This window comes from Lactuca virosa, chromosome 4, assembly GCF_052849685.1.
Source record: "Lactuca virosa cultivar CGN04683 chromosome 4, Lactuca_virosa_CGN04683_v6, whole genome shotgun sequence".
Classification (NCBI taxonomy): Eukaryota; Viridiplantae; Streptophyta; class Magnoliopsida; order Asterales; family Asteraceae; genus Lactuca; species Lactuca virosa.
The window spans coordinates 517,782,635-517,793,393 of record NC_136429.1 but is presented as its reverse complement, the minus strand read 5'-3'; the positions used below and the strand labels follow the sequence as shown (position 1 = coordinate 517,793,393).

At 34.0% G+C, this 10,759-nt stretch overlaps 1 protein-coding gene across 1 annotated transcript; it reads right to left on the bottom strand.

Moving 5' to 3' along the window:
- Positions 1-993: 993 nt before the first annotated feature.
- On the bottom strand, positions 994-9,634 carry LOC145109420 (ABC transporter B family member 19-like). The gene is made up of 9 exons (XM_079046565.1): positions 9,147-9,634; positions 8,831-8,885; positions 8,311-8,486; positions 7,872-8,072; positions 7,520-7,779; positions 7,114-7,430; positions 5,462-6,508; positions 5,142-5,383; positions 994-2,409 (listed from the first exon to the last, which is right to left on the bottom strand). Exons 1-9 carry the CDS (start codon positions 9,396-9,398, stop codon positions 1,201-1,203), a joined length of 3,759 nt encoding a protein of 1,252 aa, XP_078902691.1. The 5' UTR covers positions 9,399-9,634; the 3' UTR covers positions 994-1,200.
- Between the last annotated feature and the right edge of the window lie 1,125 nt (positions 9,635-10,759).

Below are 10,759 nucleotides of genomic sequence, written 5' to 3'. Positions count from 1 at the left end.
CTCATATTCTTTTGAAAAAAAAAGAAGCAATTGTGGAAAAAGAGAAAGAACACTTGCAAACCACATGGGGTTCGAAAAAGATGGGATATGATCAATCAATTACCTCCTTTTTGCTGTCTATAAACTTTTAACAGGCATTATGTTTATACCCACTAACATGTTATCCAATCTTATACATTATAAATGTGCTCAAACTAAGATACATGAACAAGTGAAATGAAACATATATGTGATAACAAAATTCAACTTTAAACGAGTATAACTTTTAAACCAGATATTATCACAAACGTCGTTAAGACCCAAATGTTAGACCCATAGATACTTTACTAGGACTCCAGATTCAATAATCTGTCTTTATAATTATTGATTTTTATTTGATTTTGTTATGTAATAAATTCATAAACTTAATGTCATAAATTGGCAATTATCTAATTTTTTCACAAAACACTATCAATTTAAAAAAAAAGGCATCAGAAGGTAGACAATCAACTGGAACATTGTAAATATCATTATTTGAATGGTTTTAAGAGTACTTTATAAACGAAGACAAATAGTTCGTTATCCCTCTATTGTAGTTTTTTTAATCAATTATATTTTGTAAAAAAAGTTAAGTTGTTTGTTACCTACATACGAGGTTACCCAAAATTCATACGAATTTTCTACAAATCACATCATTTACCTAAGGAAATAATATTCAGTTATTTTGTTTTATTTTTAAACTTTTAAAAGGTATCTAGGTCATAAAATGTTTTTCTTTTAAAATGAAAGAAAGTTATAAAGAAATTGAATATGAAGAAATCATGATTTATAACGTTAGTTTGGGGATGAAACTCAATGATAAAAGTCATATTGTATATTCTGGTCTTTTAATAAATAGAACAAGAAAGGAATTGAATTCAAGCACTCCACGAACCCAGGTACCGAATTCCAATCCTCTGGGGTTTGATAATAACAATCTATAAAGCAAACATGTCCTTAATTTTTAATAGTTCATACCAAAAATATAATACCATCCATTATAAAGGATTATAAAAACTTAATAAACACAACAAGCATTCAATTACAAAGTGTTGGGGGTAGGGTAGTTAATATGTAACCAATCGACCAAACATAACGACTGGAAACCCCAAAAAAAATGCACAATTTACTATTTTCCTTCTACGTAAAACCACCCCTTAACTCTTAAAAGTTACATCACAATCACATAGGATGTTGTTGTAGTTGCAAGAGCCTAGAGTAAGCCCCTTCGGGTCGGCTAATAAGTTCCCCATGGCTACCTTGTTCAACAATCCTCCCATCTTGAACCACACCGATACTGTCGACCCCTCTGATGGTCGACAGACGGTGTGCAATCAGGACAGTCGTCCTACCTCTCATGAGTCGCTCGAGTGCGTCCTGAAGGACGCACTCTGACTCAGCGTCCAGTGCGCTGGTCGCTTCGTCTAGTAACAGAATTGCTGGATTTTTTAAAACGGCTCGAGCGATCGCGATTCTTTGTTTTTGACCTCCAGAGAGTTGAACACCGCGTTCGCCAACCGGAGTATTGTAACCTTCCGGCAACCCGGAAACGAATGTATGGACGTTAGCGGCGGTTGCCGCCTGAATAACCTCCGCCTCGGTGGCTCCGGCTTTCCCGTACGCGATGTTTTCCATTATCGTGGCGGCGAATAACGCGGGTTCTTGTTGGACTAGACCGATTTTTAACCGAAGAGATTTTAGGTTTAACCGCCGGATATCTTTTCCATCGATCATAACTTTTCCAGCGGTCGGGTCGTAGAAACGCTCGATCAACGCGATTACCGAGCTTTTTCCTGACCCGCTCGGTCCGACCAGAGCCTGGCTCTGACCGGACCGGATTCTCAGACTGAAGTCTTTGAAAACGGGAACATCAGGTCTCGACGGGTATGAGAAATCGACATGACGAAGCTCGATTTCTCCTCGGACAGTGTCGACCACGTCGGAGTCGGGATCGTCCGGGTCGATTCGAGTTTGTCGATCGAGGATCGAGAAAACCGAACCGATGGCTTCACCGCCCCGAATGATTTCCGGGGCGAGGCTGACAGTCTCAGCTACTGAGTTTGCAGTTATTACCAACACGATGAAGACTTTGATGACTTTTGAGAAGGTGGAGAGGCCTTTGGTAACGAGGTGGGCGCCGTACCAGAGGATTAGGGCTTCCGATGCGAAGAGAGAGAGTTGTGAGATGCCGAATAGGATGCCGGAAAGTTGACTCCGGCGAAGACTTTGTGTTTGGGGGAGACGGAGTTCGTCGGAGAATAGGGAGAGGATTTTGTCTTGGGCGTTGAAGGCTGCTACTGTTCTGATGTTGCTTACTCCTTCTCCGGCGATCATGCTTGTTTTTGCGTGGGCTTTTGCTGTGTCTCCGGCGAAGCCTTTGAGAGAAAGTTGCTGTAAATTGAAAAATAAGACAGGAATTAGCGACAATATTATATCATTTTTTTTTCACCAAAATTATGTAGCAGTTTTGTGTGAAGGAAGTTTCATTTCCAACCTATCAACATAATTTTAACATCAAAAACAACATTCTAACTTTCAAGTATATATTTTTTCGTAAATTATATAAATTTAAATAATTCCCTTATATTTAGTAGTTTTTTTACCAATTCGACTGACATCTAGTTTATTACAGTAATTTCATAAATTATGGTATTATAAAAGTGTAGTCAAGATAATTGATTCATTTATGATTATTTATCGTATTTTTACAACTATTTAATTAAATAAAAATATTTACATAAATGTCGACAGCTATTACACATTTATGTATTGGAATATATATGTCAATTGTATGTTTTATATAAGAACGCTATTGTGATTTATAATATGATATGACAAATAACAAATATTACAGCTAAAATATAATCACATAATTAAATAAGCATCAATAAAAAACTTTTAAACAAGTCTTGTTTTTGAAGATTGTGGAAAACGAAAATGACAAAACTACCCTGGTTTGAAGTAAAGTTGACAAGTTAAAAGTAAGTCACGTCTGGGACCCTGAAGTGTTTAAGAAGTAAATGGTATGGGACAAAAGGACACATACATCTAGTAAGGTGGTAGTTGCTCAATATACAAGGCAAATATAAGAAGTTATTTATAAGCACATAGTAGCCAAAATTTTATCTATTAAAAAACGACTGTTTTAAATTCATATGCATGAACATAACAGTTTAAATAATAAAATAGCCACTACGCATATAATTTGCCAAAAAATAGACTTTTTTTTCACTTTTTATACAAATAACCATCACTTTTTTGCTTGCTGCAACATTCACAATTTGCTGTTTTGTATACCCCACACAAAATATTAAAAAACAAAAATAAATGAAGTCGTTTTGTTGGTTATGCTGCGAAATTAATACTACACATATTATTCGAAAATCATAGATTTTTTATCTTGCAAAATTGTTCATTTAAGTTGCTATATATTAATAAGAAAATTTATAACTATTATATTTTTAGCAAATAACCGGTACTATTTCATACGATTAAAAAAACAAGGCTAACCCTGTTGATGTATGAGTACTACAGTGCCCACAATCGCAATCAATTTGACTAGATTTGTGAAGGAAGAATATGATCAATAACAGAGCGTGGTGTACTGGTGTATGAAGGTTTTGGGGCCCAACAACACAGTCCATTTTCCAAATGCATAAATGCTTCTGACAATTCAGGCTTCAATAGAAATTATAAATAGAAGAGCGAAAGTTGAATAATAATTTTTTTTTTTAAAGTATAATAATAAGTAATGGTTTTTATAGAAGAAAGTGCAACGATCACGGGCTAGGAATCTCCCCTGCCATTCTGTATGGACATCACAGTAAATGTAGTAGCATTCTGCATTCACATGTCCTCTTTTATTTTTCTTCTCTTTTTTATTTTACCTCACTGTAAAAATTTACCAAAAACTTTCACCAACCTTATTTCTATCAGTTTCAAGATCACAAATTTCGTACGTGTTTGTATACTTAACGACCATTTAATGTTTTCTTTAAAAGTTATAAATATTAATTTATTATAACATTTAACTTGCTATTAATTATATCATTATGATTCTCTTTAATATTGGTCCTACTGATATATATGTTTTTTGGGTTAGTCCAAGGACAAAATAGTCATTTACTAAAACTAAGAGCTAGTTAGATTTAGCGAGACCCAGAGACCAGAATCTTACCTAATAAATGAAAATAATTTTGCCAATTTATTTTTCATTTTTGAATATATCATTAATTTAGTTTCTATAAATTAAATCCTATCTAATAAATGAAAATAATCTTGTCACATGTCATTCTCTCATGAATTATGCCACATGTCATTTTGTCATAATTTTGAGATATTTATTTAGTTTCTATAAATTAAACATACCATAATAACTATATTTGTTTCAAATTTTAAATTTCGAATTTAAAACTTCAATTTTAATTTTAAATAAATTTACAACTGAAACATTCGTATTTAACATTTTGTTATAATTAACAAATTTAATACACTGGTCTGACAACTAAACACATAATTTTAATTTAATTTTTTCATGTTTTTTTTCCATAATTTTACTTATTTCAAATTTCAAATTCAAATAAACTTTTCATTTAATCATGTGTATTTAACATTTTATTTTAATCAACCCGTATAATATACGGGTATAATATACGGGTATCACAACTAGTAATTGAAATAAATTGAAACCATAAAGACAATTTGGACTAAACCTATCAATTTAAATATATCATATCAGCCAAATTTGTAATGAACTGTTTATGTAAATATTAAAATACATTTTGTTATTAAAAGAGAGTTTTTTTGAACTTTCCAAATGCAAAAGTGGTATAGAATATAGATCCTTTATTGGAGCAAGAGTTTTGTGAAAGTATGAACCGGAATTAAGGAAAGCACATGCAAGCCACTTTGAAACTGAATCTACATTCTTGTCGTTTAATATCAAGATAATATCACCCAAAATCAAGATTCGAGATTATCAATAAAACCGATGCAATTTCAATTTTGACTATGGTCAACTTTATGTGGAGGCAGCATGCGTGGTTTCAGTTCGTACTTTTATTAATATTTTGTCATATGAAACAGTAATAGAGGCAGTGGATCTGTGGATAATGTATTATTACCTGTGCAAAATGAGCGAGAACAAGAAGAGGAAAAGTAGCGAGAATCAGAAGTGAAACCCTCCATTCGACAATGAAAGCGACTACAAATGACGTCAGAAGTGACGTCATGTTCTGTAATATAACAGAGATCCTCTCAGCTATCGCGGATTTCACGTCTGCTGCATCTGTTGCTAACCTCGCTGCCACTAGACTCGAGTTATGCTCCTCCTCATCGAACCACCCAACTTCATTTCTCATTATCGCTATAAACAAAAAAAAAAAAAAAAAATTGTAATAGCGTAAAAATAATGTAAAAATAAAATACATGTATCAATGTATACCTGAAAGCATCATTCTCCGAACTCTTGTAGTGAGATTCTCACCCATGATACTAAAGAAATAATGTTGGATTAAATACGCAACAACCGCGTATAAACCAGCTCCAACATATATAAAAACATACTCTTTTGTCTTTCTCTCCATTCTCGCAGGGTTATCAAAGTAAAAAACCTCAATCATATTACTCATAACAATCGCAAAAGTCGGACCAATAAACCCGGATAAAATCGACCCAACCGCACCCATAATCGAATAGGGCCACTCGGGTGCATTCATTTTCAAAAGCCTAAAAAAATACCCACTCGGAGCTCCGTTTTTCCGATCCGTTTCCGCATTCGATATCATTTCAATCCGCCCATCCGCACCCGTACTATACTGATAACTCAAATTCCTCAAGCTTCCGGATCGAAGACTTAAAGATTTTGTAGACAACGAATTGCTCAATCGCGATGAACGCGTCCGGTGAGTAGTCGACGGGTTTGAAAAATCGCGGTTCCCGATCATTTCTTGGAACCGGATTAATGACGAATACGCCCCTGGGCGGGAAATAAGTTCCTCGTGGGTCCCGGTTTCGATGATTTGTCCTTGTTGGATTACTGCGATGGAATCGACGTTTCTAATGGTGGAAAGGCGGTGTGCGATTACTACGGTGGTTCTTCCGACCATTAAGCGGTCGAGAGCTTCTTGGACGATGTTTTCGGAGGCGGAATCGAGGGCGGATGTGGCCTCGTCTAAGAGGAGGATTTTAGGGTTTTTTAACATGGCTCTTGCGATTGCGATGCGTTGTTTTTGACCACCGGAAAGTTGGATTCCGCGTTCGCCGACTTGGGTGTTGTAGCTGTTTGGGAGGAGGGTGATGAAGGAATGCGCGTTGGCGGCTGACGTGGCGGCTTCCACTTCGGATGTGGTGGCGTTGGGTTTTCCGTAGAGGATGTTTTCGAGGATTGTGGTGGCGAAGAGTGCCGGTTCTTGGTTGACTAGACCGATTTGGTCGCGAAGCCATTTTAGTTGGAGGGTTTTGATGTCCACTTCATCTAGCAAGATTTGACCTGCACAGGGCGGGAAATGATATCATGAGTATTTGACCAATTTACCCTTTTGTACACAGTGTTTGTTTCCTTTTTGGACTGTCTTTAAAGGAATCATATGAGTGTCGATAAATGACCATTTTACTCATATCTTATGGAAATATGTTTCTTTTGTGGAACGTAAAAAATCATCTGAATCACTGAATGTGAGTTAAAAGTAAATGCTAATTTTACTCTTTTGTAACACAAAATCTGTTTCTTTTGTTGGCCAAAATGAACTTCTAAATGTGAGTAAATGACCATTTTACCCTTGTATACACAAAAAATGTTTCTTGTTTGGACTTTGATGAATCATCTCAATGCGAGTAAATGGCTATTTTTACCCTTGTGTATTAGATTTCTTTTTGAGAATGAACAATCTGAATATAGGTAAATGACCATTTTACCCATTTGTAAACAAAGTTTTTTCTTTACTTTTGGAAGTAAATGACCAATTTATCATTTTGTTTACAAGTGATGCCAAATAACAGATGGTAAAAGGGTAGGGAGGTAAAAAGGAGAGGAGCTCTATTAAATATTACGTGAAAAAGAAACAAGAAACAGGTAGTAAGATTAAAGATATATACCTTGATTAGGGTCATAAAACCTCTCGATTAGAGAAACAACTGTGCTTTTACCGGACCCACTACCACCAACCACCGCAACTGTCTTTCCAGCCGGGAAGAAAATGGAAAACTCTTTAAAGATAAGAACATCCGGCCTTGAAGGGTAACTAAAAGACACCTCCTTAAATTCAATATTCCCGTTGACCTCGGTCAAACATTTCCCATCAGTAGAATCTTGAACTATAGTCGGTTTTTGCTTAATGATTTCCAGTAATTTATATCCAGCAGCTTTCCCTTTGCTGAATGCTCCAAGATTCGAAAACGACTGACCCAAACTCCTGTTATGATTATTTTGATTAAAATTTTGTGAAGAAAGAATATTATAATATTTAAAAAAAAAAAAAAAAAAAAAAAAAGTAAAGCTTACATTCCACCAACAATGGCGGAGAAGATTGCTGTAAATGCTTTTCCACCGTCTGTCTGCCCATTCCTAATAAATACACCCGCATACCAAAACACAAGTGCCCATGACATGCATGCGATTCCATATGTGCATCCCAATCCCAATCCCTTCGCCATTCCTGCTTTGTATCCCAGTTTCAGGGTGTGTTGTATTGCATCTGAATATGAATCGAGTGCTTTGGTTTCTCCCACATAGGAATACACTGTTCTTACTTGTGCAATTGCCTGTTAATTAATAACAATAGTCGATTAATATATGATCATATAAAGTAAGTGATTAATTTATTAAGATTTAAGATTTAAGATTAGTAGATTACCTGTTCAGCGATGATGCCAGCATTGGCATAGGATTCACGGCTTTTGGAAGTGAGACCTGTAAGAGTATAAGCGTATAATCCACCTGCAAATGCGATTCCGGGGATGACTGCGACACTTAGAAGAGCTAGCTTCCATGCGGAAACGAAACCAACAACCAATCCAGCCAAAAATGTCGAGAGATAATGGATAAAGTTCCCCACCTAATGAAAGGGGAACAGTTAGGTTTCTTTATCGAGATGATGATTCAAAGTATGCTAATATGCGCGAATGAAATATTGAGATATGTATGACGTCGTTTATTGGACCCCACATCCCCGCCATTAATGGATTCTGTTTATGTTTCTGTTTCAGGTTTCTCGTAACAAATTATCCATCAACATCTCCGGAATTAAAACCAGTAGATGTGTCCAAAAGGAAATGTTGAAAAGGGAGATTTACCTTCTCGCTAATGGCGTCTTGGACAAGTAGAGTATCAGTGGAGACACTAAAAACGATATCTCCTGTTCTTGCATCTGTATCGTAAAATCCAACGTCTTGTTTCAAAACTGCTTCCAAATATCTCTTCCTCAACGTGCTCACTTGCCTTTCTCCGGTGTACATCCAACATCCGATTTCTGTTCTTACTCAATTTTAAACATAATTAATTAACTAATTATATATTGATTAATCATGATCGATTTCATTTTCATAAACAAAAGCTAGAATTCGAAAGTGATGGAGATGTTTGTGATGTATTAGAAAATTATTGAAAATTTTGACCAAGTGCGTGACGAAAAGGACAAGGGATAACGAGGAACCCACGTGCACATGATCCTTTGTGAACTGGCTAAAATAAGCATTTTTCAATAATGAAGTGTGAAATCAAAATTTTATGGAAACCGATGTTTATTAATTAATATAAATATAAATATATATAAAATAAAAGAGAGACAACAACGGATCGAGTTTAGCTTCTCACCTGCGTATGACGATATGCACACTACCAATCCGAGATAGACGAAATACAGAGCATACTGCATTAAATTAGAGTAAATAGATATTCAGATCTGAACCTGTGATTAATCGCACCGAAATTTGAAAAACAATAAATATTTAATCCACTGACTCAGACTAGTCATTAGATAGCTTTTTTTTTTTTTTTTTTTTTGTGGAAAATCCTCACAAATTTGAGAAAAAAGAAGCTCGTTTAATCTGGAGAGATAATAATAATAATAATAATAATAATAATAATAATAATAATGATGATGATGAGGTTGATGATGATGATGAATAACCTTTGAAACTTCGTGAGTCATGGTGTTCAAATCCGATTGGTTTTTTCCGAAGCCATTAATCATTTGTCCGAACAAGAGGAAGAAGAAAGGCATGGAGGATCCGTGAATAATGGCACCGATGCTACCTAAAATCATGAGAGCGTAATCGAACTTGTCCGCGAATGAAAACAGTTGGTAGAACGGAATACTCTGCTCCTTTCTCTTCTCTGCTTGCGCCGGCATTGCCTTGGACGCCTCCGTCGTCTCCGCCATTTAACAAAACTCCGTTTGTATACCGGAAAGCTTTCTGTCAAACTTTTTTTTACAAATTAATCGAGAGAAATGTCGAAAACGACTCAATCGCCATGAAAGAAGAGCTTGAAAAAGAGAGTGAGATCTAGGAATCAGCAGTGGCGGTGCTCGGTGTTTCAGTGAGGAATGGTGTGAGGTCCACGAGACTGGAGTTTTGGTCAAACGGGAGTGTGTGTGTGGGTGTTTTTGAGTGTAGAGTGAATGTGAAGTTGGGTTATATAAAAGGAGGGGGAGTTTAACCCTGGTTTACAAAAGGTATCAACCCAAAGGACAAGAACGGAATTTCATATTTGTAATGCTAAATCTTTATTAGATAAATCAAATATTATTCGGGTTTTATTGTTTTTAACTATTTATACATTTTATGTTTCACAGCCTTTTAATTCTTACATTTATACATTGAATAGGCTAGTTATGAAAGTCATTTATTACATAGTTTTATTTTTTTTAAAAGTAAGTATGAATATCTAATTTTTTTTTAAGTTTATAAGAAAAATGAAAAAAATAATAAACTATTATAATTAAAGTATTTTATTCTCTTTTAAATTTAAACAAATAATTTAGATAAATAAACAAAGAAAATTAATGAGGTTTAATTTAGAAATTTAAAATTAAAAGGTAAATCCATTAATAACACTGATATTCATTTATTATTATATTTATTTTAATTATTACATTTAATAGTATGTGTATTTAATAAAATGGAAAAAACCATAAAATGACATGTGTAAAAAAATTAATTTAAAATAACCATAAAATGACATATGACAAAAAATATCTTTATTTATTAGAGTATATATATATATATATATATATATATATATATATATATATATATATATATATATATATATATAGAGAGAGAGAGAGAGAGAAAGGCAAGTTCAAATATTTCTCACATCTATTGTGTGTTAGAATGCACCAATAAGAATTTTGTAAAAATTAAATTATTATTTAATCAAATAAAGATAGATATTAAATTATTTCCATAATTATATGTACATTAATTATAATTCTTTTTTTTATGGAAACTAATTAAATCCGTCATTAATATCAGCAATAATATTTTTTTTAGAATGAATTCGAATTTAGAAAAATGACATTGTATTCTAGCAGAATGAGAGTGTAATCTAGTACAATACACTTTCGTTATTCATATTTCATGCAACTTTATTGTATTTTAAGTGAGTGTCCTGAAACAAAAGATAAATCTATACAAAAAAACCTAGATGCGAATTCATTCTAAATGAATGTTTTTGATAACATTAATGATGAATTTAATTAGTTTCCATAAAAGGAGAATTATATTATGGATATAATTT

Bases quoted from the DNA above. Each gene is read 5' to 3' on its own strand.
- LOC145109420 (XM_079046565.1), bottom strand. From the start codon at position 9,398: ATGGCGGAGACGACGGAGGCGTCCAAGGCAATGCCGGCGCAAGCAGAG. The intron at 8,073-8,310 runs GTAAATCTCCCT...CCCTTTCATTAG, and splicing joins AAGACGCCATTAGCGAGAAG to GTGGGGAACTTTATCCATTA. The intron at 7,431-7,519 runs GTAAGCTTTACT...TAATCATAACAG, and splicing joins TCCGCCATTGTTGGTGGAAT to GAGTTTGGGTCAGTCGTTTT.